The sequence below is a fragment of the Ambystoma mexicanum genome, chromosome 8 (genome assembly GCF_040938575.1).
Source record: "Ambystoma mexicanum isolate Mex_15411 chromosome 8, UKY_AmexF1_1, whole genome shotgun sequence".
In the NCBI taxonomy this organism is placed as follows: domain Eukaryota; kingdom Metazoa; phylum Chordata; class Amphibia; order Caudata; family Ambystomatidae; genus Ambystoma; species Ambystoma mexicanum.
This window is the reverse complement of record NC_090929.1, coordinates 893,266,217-893,285,621: the sequence shown is the minus strand read 5'-3', so window position 1 is coordinate 893,285,621 and position 19,405 is coordinate 893,266,217. Positions and strand designations below refer to the sequence as shown.

The 19,405-nt window shown below is 41.8% G+C and overlaps 1 protein-coding gene across 4 annotated transcripts in view; it reads right to left on the bottom strand.

The window, feature by feature from the left end:
- Positions 1 to 19,405, bottom strand: part of LDB3 (LIM domain binding 3) — a 501,927-nt gene that overhangs the window by 194,917 nt on the left and 287,605 nt on the right. For 3 of the 4 annotated variants that reach the window (XM_069610771.1, XM_069610772.1, XM_069610770.1), the window contains exons 6-7: positions 7,776 to 7,811; positions 4,129 to 4,335 (exon numbers count right to left, since the gene is read on the bottom strand). In XM_069610771.1, coding sequence (XP_069466872.1) covers positions 4,129 to 4,335; positions 7,776 to 7,811 — 243 coding nt within the window. The remainder of the gene's footprint in view (positions 1 to 4,128; positions 4,336 to 7,775; positions 7,812 to 19,405) is intronic. The other variant, XM_069610773.1, reaches the window with a different exon arrangement.

The following is a 19,405-nucleotide window of genomic DNA, read 5'->3' as shown; positions in this document are numbered from 1 at the left end:
TTGATTTCGCTATCCCTCCATCACCTATATTTCATTGTATCTTGTGCCCCCTACTCATTCATCCTAGTGGTCTTTATTCATAACTGTTTTTATTTTGTTATATAGTTTATATATACTTGTTTTGCACATTATCTCCTTATCCAAGTATAACAAGCAATACAATTATCACTATGTACATTTTTAAAATATTATTGGTAGATTTCTAGGTCTAAATATCACACAAGCCCTGAATATGATTTCAAATCAAGGTCTTTGAAATTTGATATTGATATGGTTGTCACTTGTAGGAGCCTTTATACAGTAAATGGCTGGGTGTCATTGGTCAAAACAGTTTCAGTATACCTGGTCTATCACTGCATGCTCTTTTACTAGTATCTAGGTCTCTTCAGTGTGCAGAAACAATAGCGATAAAGTGATTTACACCACCAGGGCTGTTCTAAACAATTGGCAATTCCACCCATGTTGATAATGTAAGCAGAATCACCAGAACCATGCTTTGTACATGCACAGAAGGGCTGCATGACAGATAGCTACTTGAATTTGCAGAAGTCTAACACTACAGATGTGTTCCCATTTATTGGAAATGCAATATGATGTACAGCCTGATTCATGGAATTATTTGCGTGAAAAACGCAGATTTCGGCGCCTTTCTCCCCGAAAACCCCTGTTTGAAGTATGGGGATTTTCGGGCAGAAAGGCGCGCAAATTTGCGTTTTTCACACAAATAATTCCATGAATCAGGCAGAGAGTTTCTACCATTCCAATTAAAGACAAAAAAGAATAACAGAAATTGGACATTTAAAAAGGAGATTGGGAAAGAATTAAAACTATTTTGAGTATCCACATTCGAGCATAACAGATGCACAAAACAGAATCCCAGCAAGAGAAAGCTTTAAAGGAGCGATTGGGCTCTATGAGCCATGAACAGCACATCCTGTATAGAATATCATCACTGCCACCCAAAGGATACACACATATACTGTGGGTATTTGAAATTGGGTGAGACCTATAACAAAGCTAGATAGCGAACCAGGACTTTTAGGGATAGGAACAGAATCGGCTAAATCTAACAACAAGATGTGTCCTCTTAGACATTCAATTCCTCAAAGCCTTTTTAGCCAAGTAACCCTGAGAGTTCAACAAAAATCCCCTTGGCTGTGAGTTTCCCAATCCTCGGTTACAGCTCCGTTCCCATGATTTTCTGAGTTATTCCTAGCTGGGTAAGTTAAGTGTCCCCACGCTTCTTTGATGCTCACCCTGCTTTCTTGATCTTCACTATTGTTCAAAGGGTTAGGGAGACCATCCCCCGAAGTCACTAGTCTGCATATGCCGTTATGCCATCACAGCTGGGACCCATGTTGTAGGTCAAATGAGGGGCAGATCCTTTCAAAGCCCTACCATCTAAGCCTCTCTGAAGGCCACTTCCCAGTTTTCGAAGGCTTGTTCCTTGGCGACTTGCCATCGTTGTGTTTAAGGGTCTTGGCTCTACTACCCAACAGTTCAATCTCTGTTTCCCCCTGTGATATCTGGACACATGCTCATACCTAAGGGATCATCTCCTTATCCATCTCTTTGTTATTCTTGACTTTCTACTGCAGTTATTCCTACACCTTTTACATGCTTAGATTTTGCCATTATCGTTTCAAACTTCTCGCTCTATCTCCCCTAGTCTCTGCCTTTGATGTCTTCTCCAACCACCTATTTCTGTCTCTCCTCTACCCCTCCTTTATTATCACTTCCTGCCACCCCCCACGCTTTCTCCTCTTTATCACTTTAATATCTCATTCAACTACCTATGTCGGTCTCCCCTCCTTTAATATGCCATCCAGCTACCTCTCCTCTTTTCTTCTCCAACAACCTCTCTACTAATCTCACTCTTTGCCTCACTACTTCTGTATCTCAAACCTCTTGTCTCTTTCTCTCTCTCTCTCTCTCTCTCTCTCCTCTCTCTCTCTCTCTCTCTCTCTCTCTCAGTTCAAATAGGATCTTTGCCTGGCAGCGGAACTGGCCCTAGCCTAGTGTACTTCAGGTGTGTAAAACTTTGTATTCCTGATCGGATTGCTTACATTTCTCATTGTCATGGCTTTTCTACCGCTCTGTAGGCCCCATCACCCCTCTCTATGTTACTTGAAAACTGATGAGGTAAGCACAATCTTGATTTCCTTTTTGTATCATGTGCAAAGGGGCCAGAGGAGCTGTGCTATTTCTAGTCCCAATCTCCCTGGTCTGCCTGCAAACTGGAGCTGGCAAAGAGAATTGTCTGAGCATGTGGTGATCCACGCAGTAAGTTCTGAATTCTTCTTTGCTTATTTTATTGCACATCCTGAAGAAAATCCTTGCTTCCATTAAGGTGGATGACCCTCTCGCTCCACGTTCTACCCACGTACCTAGTATGAGCATTTCAGGACTGAGTGAATGGAAAGGGGACCTTTTTATTCCTGGAATAGCTGATACCCATAACAGGTTTTAAGAGCCCTGGACAGCCGTCCATCTTGAGGTTTTCGTGAAGAACCAAGATTATAGTTGGAGTTCATGTGACAAGCCCCTCGCCACCAGAGGTGTGTGTTGCAGTTGACCAGGAGATCCACCTCATGCTGTGCCTTGGCCAAGCCTCACCATGCCAGTGGTAGAACTTGTTCTTCTTGGCTATGTCCACCGTCACCTCAAGACATAGGCAGGGAACTTCATAACATAGCTTGGAGGACAGGCGTTTAATCAGGTTAACACTGGGTGCTTGATTAGCAAGCTTATGGCAGATAACATGCAAAAACAATGTGCGGCACACAGCCAATATGGCATCATGCATGAGAATCCGACAAAAGAATATATGCTAACATTTGCAAATGGCAGTGGTGATGTGTAACACAGAAATTGACTATTACGACGGACAACTACAGAGGTGACATGGACATGAATAAACTGAGGTAACAGGTTTAATGGAAAAAGAAGGGACAAACACAAGAAAAACACACAATGTGCACAGACCATAGTCTTGAATGGCAATCGTTTCCAAAGTTTTAATAATATGCAGTCAATAACATCAATGCAATCACTGGCAATATCATATGTCATGATAGCAGCAATACTGTAAAGGTTATTAGATCTACCATTTTATCATCAACGTATTCGGAGGTGTTGATGGCACAATGTTACTTGGTTGTTTAACATACATTAGCACCCGTGGCAGGAGAAGAAACCAATCAGATGGCTTGGATTACGGGCTGAATCCCATGATCTCAGCCTTCATTCCGAGCATTCTGAAAGGCAACTTCCTCCACCCGCCATCTTCCCCCAGACGCCCCCTTCAATCACTGTTTCCTCCCCTTCATGCATTCCTATCCCACTCACCTTATTCTTTTGGTGATTGCAACCGCCGCCACAAATCCAGCCTCCTTCGTGGCCCGCTGGGTGCCATGGAAATGAAAGCGAGGCTCTGCATAGAGCCTACCTTCTGTCTCCTGGTGGCCATCTTATGTCAGTATTTCCTTTGAATGCGGCGTCCCGTTAATTCAAGGAAAATACATTGTTATCAACACCCCAGGATCCGGGATTGGAAGCCCGGGGTGCTAATGGAAATAACACCCGATCCACCAAGCCAGATCAGGTGGTAATGGCATGGTGGCCCATCGTTAAGGACCTCATTTTGCTCAGGCCTGTAACTTGTAAGCTTTTACCACCTGATCCAACAAGCCATATTAGGTGTTATTTCCATAATCTTAATGGCTTTGTTTGCACCTGGAACCTTGCAGTTGCAAAATATGTTAGACATATAGCATTTCTATTGTGGTAGTATAGAACACTTCAAAAGAAAGATTAGAATGAAAGAGAAGCTCAGCTTTAAGAAAACCCTTTAAAAAAAAAAAAGCTATCTGGTGTGCATTATTAAACATTGACCAGAACCGTTTGTAGTTGTTAAATATCTCTCCCAGACACACACACACATAAACAGCTTGACAGGTGCTGCCTGGGCATACCACTTAGAAGAAAAGAGGTTAAGAGTGTTGAAGCAGATTGATGCCTTTTTACACCAGTGTGGGTTTCAATTCCAATAAAAAGGTTAGAAGTAGTTATTGAAAAATCAACTCAATCGACATACCATATTAGGAGAGTGGTTATACAGTGATGTACCTTTGGTAACTGGAAGAGGCAATGGGGGCTGGGGTTTTAATCGCTTTCTGGCCAGTACTGGCGTATGTGGCCTCCCTCTCACTTGTGTCGCTCCCAAACCTCACGGAGTAACCTCTGGTTTTGGCACTGCTACCATTCGCAGTGCATGACTGTGATGTCTGCCAGACCCCAGCGCTGACGCACTGTGCCGCAGCAGGACCTGCAGGACTGGGCAACAGAAATGATGCAGTGTGTGTACATGTCGAAAATAAAGGCTGGACAACAACATCCTGGAGAGCAAATGTCTAAGTCCTGAAAATCATAAAATTGGTTTGGAGGGATAAAACTGTCCGCGGCTCATGTTTGGCCTGTTCCATGGTGGAGCGCTCAAAGACATACATATTTTGAATGGAGGTCCAGTTCACAGATCATCAGATTTCATATCTACTGGCATAAAAGAAGAGCACACCGGTAGTGCAATGAGCATTTATTAGAATAGAAGACTGCCACACCTTTCCCTAGGGTAACCAGATGACAATCTGTCAGATTCATTAAGAATTTAACAGGGGTACCTTTGACTTACTCTTGCCTTACTCGTCTCTTTACAGGACTAAGGCTGAGTTACTAGCAGAAACATTTTTGGTTAATCAGGCCCTGTGCAACAAGGACTCCAGCCCTCCCCTCACATCCTGGGATTTCATATGCCTGCAGGTGTTTAAGTTTAAATGGTTCAGCATAGAAAAATTAGCCTAAAAAATGAAAGAACAGGACACAGTACAATTGGTGTCATAATGGCATAGTGCCATCCAGCCTCATTACCTCTTACTGCTATAATAAATACACACCTAAAAAAATAGTTAGAGGTGGAAAAGGAACTTCAACATAGTCTGTTTTCATTGTCCAGTATGTAAATCACACACCTTCTCCCAAGTTGCGAGTTCTAAACAATGTTCTTACCGGAGGATGAGATAGCGATATTATAACACTGGAGATCTGAGTTCTAATACTGGCATAAAAACTCAACCATAATTCAGCTATCCCAATCAAAATATTTTACACCCTGAAATCCATTGTCCCTATTTGCTAAAATTTAAAGTATCAAGCACCACATATAAACAACTGGATCTTAAAGGAATAATATTTCTATCCACAAATAAGCTTTTGATCACCAGATCAAGTTGTGCACTGTTTTTAATTATCTAGCATGGGCCCAGGCTGAAGAGTTACACATACAATGGTGGTCTTTCTGGATACGGCGACCAACCAGGTACTCGAGCAGACAAGTTGAGTTATAATTTCTGGCTTGTGTTATTCCATGGGCTATTATGACACCTTTCTATGAGGCTGTCATGAACTCCAACTCCATATAGCGTGCAAGGCTGTACTAGTTAAATATTTGGTTCTCCAGATGTTTTTGACTATCACTCCCTTGATAACTCACCATTGCCTATGCTGGCTAAAGAAGATCTGTAGTCATAAGCAAAAACATCTAGAGAGTCAAAGGTTTTAGACCCCTGTAAAACTTGCTAACCTTCAGCCTGAGTTCAGTAGTAAACTAGAAGATGCTCAGAGAAGGAACCAGTGGTAGCATCCAGGTAACATCCCTTAAGTGCCAAAGCAGAAAACACAAGCACATGTACAAGAGGACCGAAGTTGGACAAAGCTTCTTGAAAGTGTGCTTTAGTTGTACTCATTTTAACATAAATAATGTTTTACAACAAAGTTATAATTCATCTGAAAACATATGCATAAGAACTTCTCTATTCCATGGAGTTCAAGGGACGGTGATTGGTTACTTTTGTTTGGAATCACCAGCAGACGTCGCTCTACTTCACAATCCTCCGTATGATCTAGAAAGAATGATTATTGAATTGAATGGTCCATCTCATGTTACAGCTGCAATCTAATGACAGCGCATGTTTATGATGAAGCTCAGACTGTTCTTTAGTTAGCGGGAGGAAGACCTCCAAGGTTCCATGCTGACCAATGGTGGGCTAATATCTCAAGTGTTCTAACTAAGTGGTGGATTCAGAAAGTGACTTCGGCAGGATATTATGAGGCATATAGTTCATTTGAGAAATAAAAAAGTTCCCTAACGTTTTTCATAGTCTCCGGAAAGATGATGGACTATGATTTAAGGGTGAAAAAAGTTGTTTGCCTGTAGGTTTCTGGTACAACAGTATCTGCCCTGCATTGGGAATTGGATGCTTCCCCTTGGGGAAAATTCAGTCACCGTTTTTAAGATACGCACTTATATTTAAAATAGAGTCAGTGGACTATACAATTTTACTTTAAAGAAACTTTGTTGGGAAATTTTCCACACACAAAGAATAAAAATGGTTCATCAAAAGTTCAACAATTTTGGAAGATGCAGCATGCTCAGCTTCTTCCAGTGTTTTTTGCAGGTTTGGTACATTTTGTGTCACTGATTTGCCTTTTTGTGCTTGTGAGCATCTTTTTTATATCCCACACATGTAAACATTCAATTTTCCTATTTAAAAAATACATACAAAAAACAAAACAAAAACAATCAAATGTTCTTGAATAAAGGGGGGTTGTGACAGAAAAAGAAGAATGGAGACATCTCGTAGTCTCTTGCATGTGCTTGGCAACAATGCTACTATTTGCAAACAATAACTATTCTGGAACAAAACAACTCTTGTGCAACTGTACCTCAGTCATGGTGGGAGGGTGGAGTTATGAATGCATAAGTACCTTAACTGGCATTTTATTTAGGACTTTTTACACTGTAACTTTAACACCACCTAAATAAAAGTTTTTCACTGAATTTCAAATATTTAATTACAGGCAGCTAATTATAGCATCCCTTCAACTAATATTTTCTGTCAATTTAAAATCTTTATATTACGTTTTATGAATTATATATATTTATTTCATTAAATGTACAATTGGATATATATTATTTGGGAAAGTTGCATGAAATCTCATTGAAAGAAACAAAAGTTATTAGCATCTGAAAAAGTGATCTTCCAAGTTTCATTTATCTCAAGAAACAGCAGAAGCTCAGAGATTTTATGAAAGTGTGCTTTTTTGAAGTGGCTCGGATTCACGCTGGCTGGTTTAATCATTTCTGTGATTGGTCAGCGTAGATGAGCAAAACTAGTAGGATGGTACCATTTTCAAGTACATGTGCTGTGGCAAGGCAGTTATAATTCACTGGAATGGAATGCATCAGGCTTGTGGCCTGTGGTCAAAGAACCTGCCAGACAGAAAATATAATATAAGAACTGAAATACAAAGTCTAGGTACTGCGCACTAGCACTGTGCAGGTTATTGTATAAAAAATAAAAACAGCAGATATACAATGATGTTAAGGTCATTTTGAAGAATTGTGTGGTGATCCAAAGGGACATTTATTACTGTGTTCACCCCTTTTTATCAGCAGACTTTAAGCACAGCAATTGAAAGAAAGGGAAGAAACCAATTGTGTAAAGATATGTAGACGACCCAAAGTCCTTGTACCATACATTTGCCTCTTATTTTATGAAGCAGACAACCAGTCTTTAAATTAAAAGTTTAGGTGAAAAGCACAAGCTGGAAAAAAGTAACTTTGGAGAAGTGCTTGATTAGTGACTTTTGAGTCTGGAAAAAAATATTTAGGTTTCTGATATTTGATGAAAAACACAGCACACAGACAAAAAGATTACCTGGTCTCGGCTGGCTCAGCAACATTTTCCTTGCCACTGTGAAAGGAGGGGACAGAATGAATACAGTATGTGCAAATTAAATGAAATTGAGGTGTGAGGAATTGCACGGAATGATGGACGAACAATGATAGGTGTTTGGTTGGCTGATCCATTGGCCCCTTTGGCATTTTCACATTTTGCTTGTAAGAAACACACACTTCTTTGAGCTGTTTGCAATTGGATTAACTGGAAAAAAACAGTTAATATGTTCAATTGCACAATGTTAATTGAAATGAGTGGGATACATTTGTCTCCCCCCTAGTAGAAATAATAAAAAAAGAAAAATCAGATTGGTATGCTGTTTCTACTAATGTGGGGACAATTTGGACATTGAAAGTGATCTTGTGCTATTTTCCAGGGTGAAGACTCCATTTTCGGAAGGGGATATATTTATAAATGACTGATAACTGCATTGTTCACACATTGTACTTTAACTGTATACATGCAGTGGAAAACTGATAAAATCATGATTCAGACACCACGACAAAACAACATTTTTAGCACCTCTAAGTATACGTGACCCACATTGCATCTTTTGGGGATTGCTCTCTGGAATGTTTTGGATGGAGAATGAATACTTTAGGAGACGATGGGGCGGGGGTTCTTTTACAGGATAATGTTATGAATACCCAATAAACTAAGGTAAAGTCTATTCTGTTTAATGACACAGTGGGCCTCATCAGGGATTGGGCGGGGCAGTAAAAATACAGTGGTAATAGCGTTACCGCCACATTACCAATCCACCCAATCCCGAGGTTGGGCGGAGTGTTGGAGATTTCTCTCCACCTTTCAGCTGGAGGTAAATCTTGCCACTTTCCGCTCCTTATTGGTGCAATTACCGGGGCGCCCAATATTCCTTTGGGTCCAAAGGACCCAATGGGATTAGGGACTTACTGCCCGCCCACAACTCGTGGTCTGGGGTTCATAGCGCTGGACCAAGTTGTGGTAATGCTATTGGGCATTTACCAGGATACCGCCCAACTCAGATGAGGCCCAGTGTCAGCTGTATGACCTTAGCTTCTCTTTATAGCAGTGTTTTATTAGGCCACACCTTCTCATTCAGGTTTAAGCCAATGCTTGCTTTACATGATCTAGATGACACATGCATGTCATAAGTAAGGATTGCAGGTTCCGGACGCTCTGGGCTAATGGGGAAAGTTCACTGAACTGAGCTCAGCAATATGATCCAACCGGAACTGGATAGAACAATTGATTGATGATTACCACCGGATGTCGTCATGGCAACAGAACACTTATGCCTCCCAGCTGATGAGCCAAGACCGGAAGAGTTCCCGAAGTAAGAGGTTCCCTCCCACGCCAAGTCCAACTATATAATTGTACGACTTTTCCATCTATGAACATTAATGAAGGACACGTGAATCGCATGAATGAGTCTATTGCTTTGGCGGATGAGGGTTGAGTGTACCTGGAGGTATAGTAATATGGTCAGGTATCCTATAAACTATAAAGGTCTGGAGGGTGGTGTAGGTCAGTTAGGTGGGTTCCGGTTTGATGCACGTTGGTGCCATTCCTTAACTTACAAGCCAATGAATCAATCACCTCTGTTTACCATCACCCAAAATTGATGTGTGAGCACTGCTTCTCAGACAACACCATGATAGCACCTCTCTCTCTCTGTTCTTCCACTCCGCCTGCCTTTGCTTTTTCGGTTCATTGCTCCCCAGCTGTCTAGCTATGTTTGTCTTATGTGAATCCAATGCAAACGGAGTAGCCAATAATTACGGAGAACCCTCTGAAAAACTGCCAGTGCCAATCTTCAATGACATTCTCTCATAATTTCGTTCTTTGATTTTGCTGCAATTAGAGGAGTACGGTAGCGATCATGTCTAGCATTCTATGCCTGAAACTAAGGCTCCAGACCGGCTGCAAACCTGTCCACTTTACTTTCTAAAGTTAGGCGAATGCTGCAATAAAATAAAATGAGGAGTGCGAGCATGCAGGCATCTGCCTGTTGATGTCACCTGTACTCCTATGCTCTTCATCTGTTTCCTGACATTTAGAGGGCATTAAACCTTTGCGATACTATTCTCATAGGAAAGCATCAAAGTCGTGGCTTTCAAATGTTAAAAGATAAATATATATCTACTCTTACACATAAATTATTCAGCTTAAAGAAAATATGGATTATAACAATAATACCCATTTCAAAATTATAAATATTTTGACTTGCTCAAATGTTTGGGGTCAACTATTTTTAACTCCTTAAAATTCCTCTTTATTATCAATTTCCAAAAGTTGTAAGTAAAATACTTCTGCTTCCAAATCTTACCCTGGGCACTGCCTGAAGCCATCAGACACTGCCATGTTTCTTACTTACCTTCAAGTGGTGACAACATTTAGATAAGAACTAATGTAATGCACCTTGATATCTCCCTTGGATGCTGGGCATGACATTGTCGCACTATACTTAATCAATCCGAATATGCTTTCTGTATTGAAGACTCTTGAGCGATCTAAAATAAGGTGACGTCTACTTCTAGCTTGTCTCGAAGGCATGCCTGTCTGGGGGAACAGTACGGGTTTCGGATCCTCTTTTTAATGTACTTTGTAAGCACTTCCCTGTGGCTGTCCATTGTGTGGGTTTCTCTGATTGGTGCCACAGACTTGCCTATTACCTTGTGCCAGATCTTACTTGTCTTTTAGACTCCAGGGTCTATGCACCCAATTGATCATCTAAAGTGTGACATTTTTGTAGAAATGGGTACTACACCAAAACTTGATTATCCTAGATCAATGGGAACCCAATGATGCCAATTAATATAAGAATGACAGTTCATCGAATATCAGTTATCTAAGCGGGACAACAAAGTAAAAAGGCAGAATAAATGATCATCCTAGACTTTTTGCTCTGTTATCCAGCTTAAAACCTTGGTTATATAACATTTTCTTAACTGCCATTTTGTTATTACTGCCACTACATAGGCCAGTTAATAACACAGTCTGGTTATTAGAATGATGGGTAACAAAGCTTTTCACGTGGAGTCCTGCTACTGAGTGCCAGTCAGCCTGTTAGAAGCTTATTAATCTATACATTTTATTGTATGTGCTTTCAGCCATTTCAGATGATACAGAGTTAATGGGATGGTATATAGTGTTTTATCAGCATGTCTAATCTACCACTGTATGGATCCATGTTGTAACCCATTTTAACATGTCATACGTGAAACTAAGGTAAATCATGGCTGCATCCCCAGATGATCATTTCCATGAACGGTCTGACGATAGTTACGGAAACACGATGCCACACAAGCCCAGATTCTGTAGCTTGTTTGAGATGATATCCAGGGGATTATGGATGAACCTTGCAACCTGCTCATTGAGTACAGCTAATGGGCATTGTATATACCTATTGATCTTATACTATAAAACAGGTGCAATAATAGAAATATAGGACACTGAGCTATTATAGGGAAATGCCAATATCTTGCCCCTGAATAGAGATATAGAGAGTTCTTTGGGATAGCAGTCGTATTGGGGGGAAGGAGATTTATATACATCTTTCAACTACTTATGCTCCTCAAAGTCTTTACTGGAGTCCTGAATGCTAAAGGTTCCACTATAGCTAATATGTCACAAGGACGCCACCTTCAAGACAGTTCATATTGTGGGGCTACCTCACAACTGAGGTGTCATAGATCCCGCTCAGCAATCCTCGTCTTGCACCAGATTCAAAAATCACTAGACACAATATATCAATGGCGTCACGGATCCAGCCAACCAAACACGCTATCCACCGCAGGGAATGGGTGCTGTCGGTTTCACCGCAGTGCTGCGAACAGTGGTGCTGCAAGGAGGTGGAAGAGTTAGACGTGAGAATCTGTGAAAGAAAATAATGCGCAGTGAAAATAAAAGAGGTCAAACACCAAGAACCAAACATTCATGCAGCAGTGTTAAAAAGCATTTTCGGTAGCTTGAAAATCAGAAGCGTGGTTTTATGTCCTGGTGTCACACAGGGGTCCAGGTACATACAGAATCCAGAACAGAAGACAAGCAAATGGGAAGCAGGCTTCTAGCAGCATTAGGCCTCTACTGTGTTGTAATGCCCCTCTCCCTGCCTAGTGCCATGTCTAGTACAGGTGTGGATGTGTTGGTACTGCTGAGTCATGGTGGCAGAGACGTTTCTGAAGGTTACCAAGAGAAAAGAATGGCAGACTGAGCACAACGTTTGAGAAACAGGCAGGGAAACGGGAGGCCAGAAACCAAAGACAAATAGTTGCCAAGTGGCCCCATGTCATGAGTGAAATCTGGCTTTTTAGCCAACAGTCCCTTGCTCCCCAGAACCTGTCGGCTCATAGTTAACACACACTCAAAGTCCCAGAATGCAAAGTACTGTTCATCAAAAAGCCAGGAGACCACTAGGCAGCTATGAAGCCAAACTCAAGGTAGACAAGGAAAAGTAGTCAGAAAATAGCAAATACACTTGCACGATTTAGGAAGCTTTTAATTCTGCTCGCAAACATTGCTGTGTTGCAAAGTGCACATGCCTGTCTGCAGCATCAGAGCTGTGTTTCGTAGCAGATGTGGGTTCATCCAGAACTGCCTCTCAGATAGGTTAAGAAGCCTAATCATTGGCAGGTAGCATTTAGGGAATGATGATTAGATCCATGACAGATTATTGTAAAGGATACTCTTGCTATGCCTTGGTTTTTATTTGTCCAGATTTAAACCAGGGAAGCCTTAATATTATTGTCTGCACTTTCACCCAAAGGCCTTTAAAAAAAAATGGGTCCTCCACACGCACACTTTGCAAATGCTGTAACATGATGACATTGAACTAAGTAATCTTCCTTGAGCTCACACGGGTGGTGCCTGGGATATAAAATTCTGGTTGCAGAGGTGCAGGTTGAAATGCCCTATTTTGTAAACCATATTTTAAAGGTTGTGCATGAGTTAAAAAAGCAAGCATATTTGCGCCCTTCATCAGGACATCCAATCCTCATTTTCAGGAAGGGAAAAGGTATGATCAACATGGTGAAACGGATCCTCAAAAGGCACAGATGATCGCTAATAAATGCTTGCTTTTAACCAAGTGATTTCAGGTGGCCCTCATCTGGAGGCGCAGCTACCAAAGAAGGAAGCCAACACTCAATGTGCGTCTTGTTAATTCAGATTGCACTAGTAATCCGAGCTCTGCTAACACTTCTACGGTTTATCAATCAAAGAGTCTCATGTTGATCATCTTTTTGGTGTCTCCCGACTCATTCTAACCTCCTCCGAAAACAATGGAAGTCAAAGCAGAAATTGCTCATCTGCAAAAGAACTTCAGGGAATGAGGCCGGAAGACGTTGGACACAAGATATCTAGGCCCTGTAAAGGCTGCCTTTAAGAGGAAATGGTTGCACATTTAGGGCCTAACTCACAAAAGTGTTTTATAATGGCAAACCCCATTGGAAAATGCTCTGCGAATCAGGGCCTTACAGTCTACCTAGCTTGCTTACAGAGAAGGGGTTTGAGTGAGCCAGATGTGTCATGGGAAGAAGGAATTAATAATAATTAACATACTTGAGTCTCTGGCAATAACCAAGGAGACGATAACCAGTAATTTTAGTGAACTGATTTGTGGACATTACATTATAACTGGAATTTAGTTCCCTATATTTCTTAAAACGAATCGGCTATGCTTTTTTTTACTTCAATACTTCATTATCTGGCTCATTAATTAGTAGCCCAAGTACGCTACTTGGCTGCACTTTTCATTACCACAGAAGCCTGTGTGGGATCCTACTACTTTTTCATATTTTCGCATATTTGCACTACCTACCGATACTACGATGTGCTAAGAGACCGCACAAACAAGGACTCCACCTGGAGGAGCAATAATCAGTTATTGATTCCAAATTGGCATTTTATGTGACAATTCTACTCTTAGGCCTTGACAGTGTATTTTAGGACTGTAGAAATTGACTTATTGTGCACACAAGAGGCTGGAAGGAGAGGACAAGGTGAAAAACAAGGCAGGGAAGCCACTGGATGGTGACAGTCGCTCAGTTTTGGGACCTGGAAATAGTCACGGATGTGAAGAATGGTGGGGAGGGGGGAGCGGAGATGAAGGAAAGTCAGTCTCTCTTTCTCAGCCACTGTGATGAAAAGGCGGATTTGACAGCCCGCACTATGCCCCTGCAGAGTGCCGCACCTCACCCAATGAGGCAGGCTTGCTTGCAGCTCCAATGCATGGGAGCATTTATCTGGTAGGCATCACTGCGATTTCATGGGGGCCGAGCTAGGATAGTGGGAGCGAAGGATCAGAAAATTGAGAATTACACGCTTAAGAATGACTGCATGGAAACAACAATAGGATTTTCCCCCCAATTTAACAGCTACCAATTTTCAAGTGCATTGGTTACGAAGAACAATGCTCGCCTAAGCACACATAGGATAAGCCACCACGTCATCACACATTTGTTGCCTTGACACCACCCCTCCCATTTTAGCATTGCTTCAAGCAAGGTTCTCGTGCTTAACAAATCACAAACACTTCCATTGAATATTCAATACCGACAAAGAAAACGCATGGTCAGGGTAGTGCACAAGGTTAATGCATGGGTTACGTGCGACCCGTAAATTGTCATTCAACCTCCTTTTGAAATCGAGAAAACAAATGTTATGCTTTTTGAAAGAATAAAATGTCATTTACAGCCCCCCAAAAAACAGATGATAGTGTGCTACATAGCGTGGTTTATTGCGGTGTGTTTTAACAGTCCTTTCTTGTCTCCCCGAATTGTACAATATCACTGTAAATAAAACAGGACTGGTGAGCCAATGCCTTATGGGCAGGAGTTTCTTATTTCATTGTTTTTTTTAACGCACCTTATATTATACCTGAGTTTGGTTTCTAAGCGTGGATCCGGGATTCAAACCTCTGGTGCTTTGCGTGGTTTTGCTTCCAAGACCAGCGCCTTGCCCCTGTGCTATCCTCCACTCACCATAGTTGGCTGAATTTCCTTTGGATAAACATTCGACATCTTAGCCATGCCACTGGGAATGGGCACACTGAGCCTGCTATTTTAGTTAGTGTTTTTGTAATTGGTTATTTATAACGTGTTTAATACCTAGAGGTTTCTAAGTGCGGACCCGTTGTCTTGCTTCCAAGGCAAGCATGTTGCCCCTGAGCTATTCCATATTTCACAAACATATTGATAACCGGATTGCCTAAGCAGCAGAAGTTCTTGCTTAGTTCACATTTTCAGTGGAGTTTGTATTTCAGACAAAAAACTGTACGCTGAGAATTTCTGTAGTAAGTCGTCAAAAAATAAAGTTTGATAAAAAAACAATAATCGAGCCCTGGTGAATTTTGGTGACCGTTCGTCAACAATGTTTTTCCCAAAATTCTCAGGTCATTAGCAATTTGGTGATTTTGGTGTCCATTGAAATGAAAATCTCTGCAGATGTTAAAGTGCAGAAAAGTGTCCATCTGTCACAGATAACCTGTTCAGTCATTGCTGGATTTTTCACAAGCAGCGCTTTGCATTCTGTAACTTGGATTTTAAATGTTCCTGCTCTAGCCAGGGGCCTACCCATTCTAGCAAGTGAGCTGTTAGCATAGAAGCTGTCACGGCTTGAAGGCCTCATGCATGAATTCTGAGCAGCAAACATATGATCTGGGCACAGCGCTCAGTCAAACCAACAGCGGCATATTTGTCAAATTTCTCAAATCTAAAAACCTGAATGAAAATACAGCTCGGCTTGGAACCAAGTGAAATCAAAATAGGGTAGGGAGGTGCTTGCCATTTTCAGCACTCGTGCATATGACAATGACAATGGGTATGGGGGAGTGAAAGTCGGCTTGTAGAAATGAATATATACATTTTAAAGAAAAATGTTTCGAATGAATGGTTTCCAGGAAGGACCACAAATTAATATTCTATTGCGCCAATAATCAAGTGGAGCAGCCATTTTAATTTGGCCAAGCTCAGTTGGCATCTCCACCTTTCTCTGCAGTGCAATGCAATCCTATATATTTAATATCGCATAGCAAAGCTCGACCGCGTGTTGTCACACAGGCAGCCTAAGCCCTTTATGCCATGTTACTGGCTGTTTTTATTGCTATCAGGATTGACTAATGGTTGCTTGCTATCTGGAACCTGAGTCCAGAAGCAACTGCTTCAGGAATTTCTCAACATGGCTGCCATATATTTAAAGGGACAGTACCAGACCATCTCAGCGCGGCTTCTATGCATTTAATATGCCTGGGCCAAAACTTATCCGCAGTGCGGTTATACAGTAAAAGGAATGGTACTGGTTTGTCACTGACGGGTTGCCAGTATCACCATTGACCAGTATCACCATTTCTGGGCTGGACGTTGATACATTTAAATGCGACAGTAACGCCACAATTCAGCAGGGCTATTGGCTGCGATTTGAAGAGGTGTTGACGAGCAGCACTGCAGAATTTGCAAAAGTTCGTATCCGCTCATGCAGAGAAGGAACAGTGTATTACTTCTCAGAAGGTAGCAGCTACCGAGAGGCAGAAAGCCTGCCCTGTGTATTGTCCCCCCCACCCACGAACACTGTTCATTAAACACACCACGGAAGCCGAAAGCTGGAAAAGCAAAAGAGGCAGCAAAAAGGGTTCATTACTAAAAATGAAAAGGGCCTAAACGAATCTATGTATTCTCCACGTGGCCGCGTTACTCGAAAGAGTTTATAATCGATACACTGACTTTAATGGCCTTCTATAAACGGCGCCAACCTCTTTTTTGCACATAGACAGAATATTTCCAAGTTTCCTGAAATGGAATCCTTATATTTATTTTATGGATTTAGCATTAAGTTCCGGTGAATAAAAATAACCACAACTTCGTGTTTCCTGATACACCTATTAGACAGAATTGTAGACTAGTTTTCTGGAGGATATGTCACTTAGGTTTTGGACAAAGAAAATCTTTTAAGTCATGGCACATGTAAAAGTATTTCTTGTAATCACCCTTTAACTATACCCTGAAAAAACAGTGATAGCGTATAACTGGCAACTCTGCTATTCAGGCTTTAAACATGCCCACATGATTGGTCAGTTCAAAATGCAAACTTTGAAACATCGAATGCCATTGGCTGATTCCTAATTAAGAAGTTTCCCTTATAGGGGCAAAGTTTAAAGGTTTTGCAAAATGCCACCCCATTAGTAAAAAGACATACCGAGAAACCCTTAACATTAATGTTCCATTGGGACTTGAATTCAATGAACCAGCTGCTACTCGTATATGTTATATTGCTCACAGATGACCATGGCAGAGGGTAAATGATGTCAGAATGAGCCTATATAATAATCAAGGTACCGCCAAATGAGAGAACGGCCAATCCAATCAATGATGTAACTGAAGGACTCTTAGAACAGAATTGGTAGATTACCCCATTATCCGATATCAAAGTTAAATGGAAGCTTAGAGGTTTAGATGGCCTTGAGCTATTGGTCAAGAAGAAATGAAATATTTGCTATTGACTTTGTTTGTGGCCGGCAAATATACCACCAAGATCTTACAATTCCCGGAGGAAAAAAAAAATCATCCATGCTAAGTATGTGATAATTCATAAAGTCTCCTAGGTGCTTTCAAATAATTGGTGTTGAAGTTAATGGAAATGCTGCCCTCTCTGGGATCGCGGCCAAGTGCAAAGTAATGGCATCCACACACTTGGGATGAAAGAAAACGCTATTAAGTGGAAAGCTCTCTCGCCACCCAGCCGGGCAGAAATATAAAAACATGTTCTTTAAAGTGCCCTGTGGTTTATCGCAGAGCTCCCCCGGGGTGCAGTTCCCAACATGGAGCGCAGAGAAAACCTTTCAATTACCGCGCCAACTGGGGAATCCCAGACTAGCAGGTCAGAGCCATTTCAGATCCAGAGCTTAAGAAATGGTTCACATAGCCCAACGCGCTCTACAGGAAGAGGAAGATCGCGTACTATGATCATTGACCATGTGCTGAAAGTAGCTTCCGCGTGACTTTTGACGAGGGTGAATGGAAAATACGGAGTATTGTTGAAATGCCGTGAATCCACCCCACCAAAAGCAGCCCTTACTGTGTAGGGTATAGGAGGCGGTGCAGTGCTCATGCTCCCCTTGAAACATGCAACACTACTTCCCAGCATGCATTGCGTGCAGTCAGTGTCCCTAGAGCCAGCCAGCACACTGGGTGGGAAGAGGTAGGATGGGGAGAGCGGGGGCAGAGAAAAAGCAGGGAGTGAAACGAAGGGGCAGGTGTTAGTTGGGATAAAGCGAGTGCAGCCCACAGCAGAGAACTAGCTATTTCCCTACATCACAACCAGGCAGGCAGCATTACCTTGAAGTGCTCTGGGCTTTGCTTTTGTGTCCCACTGTTGCCATCTTGGCAGGATCCTCTCTGACATCAGGATCAGGGAACAGGCGGGGAGCGTTGACTATGTTTGTGTGCAATGTGGAAGGTGGGAGTGATTCTGGCCAGTTGCCATTCCATATGGAATCTCTGGGACCATATTAATTAATATCTAGACATAGACACGTAGCTACCAGTGTTAAGTCTCAAAATGTACTCCGGTGTTATGGTATAAAACTGTTGGGACATTCTGGTCTTTTACCCAACATTACATGCCGAAACATCTAAACATTCAGAGTTCCCATAAAGGGACCCGCCTGCTGAAGAATTAAAGTACATTGATCCACTCAAACCTTGATGTGCCCCCATATATTTGGCTATTTCCTACAAGGGTAAGTCACATGGGACACCCACAATGCCCAATAAGAATCTGTTCTTGCTTTAACACACTGATGCACAGATAGTCGGGGCTACCATCCTACGAATGTCATGCGTGTAGGTCCGAAAAGGACTTTGTTGGGCTGTACCCTATTGGAGAATTCATGTAATTGCAGGAGTCCCAGGGTTGGATCCGTCAAAGGCCAATCACATCATTGTTCTTATTGTGGATTTAATAATGGACGACTAATTTCAACTGGCTAATCATTCAATATTAAAAGCTTTCATGCAAAGAAGGCATATGAGAACCTGGTTGTGTACATGTTGCCGGTCCTCTCAACACTCATTCCTTTGCTTTGCTCCCTGCATTAGTGGAGAAGCGATGGATTGGGCTGTTACAGTTAAGGGCAATACTCTGTTAGTTTCCTAATCCACCATCCAGAATGGAGGTCATGAATTGGGAAAAGGGAATTCATTTTGCTAAAAGTCAGAACTAGTGCTGTTGGCAACTGTTCCAAAGGGAGCATCATAGTTTACATTTTCTCTAACTCTTTGCTTTTTTTGTAACCTTTGAACTCTTTGAGTGCCTTTCGAACAGAGGTCAGAAACCGCTGGCTCTCGAGATGTTTTGGACTATGACTCCCATGATCCCTCATGATTGACAAAGCTGGCTAGAGATAGTTGTGGACCAAAACATCTGGAGAGCTAAACGTTACAGACCCCTGCCTTAGGATGTCTATATGCAGCCATTAAACACATAGCTCACTTTTGCCGCAAGCATATATAGTGCACGTCCTGCAACCCTCCACATCCCAAAGTTCCAGAGACCCCCTGGAACAGGCTTTTTTATTGTTTAGTACTCTGGTGTCCTTGTGATGATGGGGGTGGCCCACTTAAAAAGTTACAATC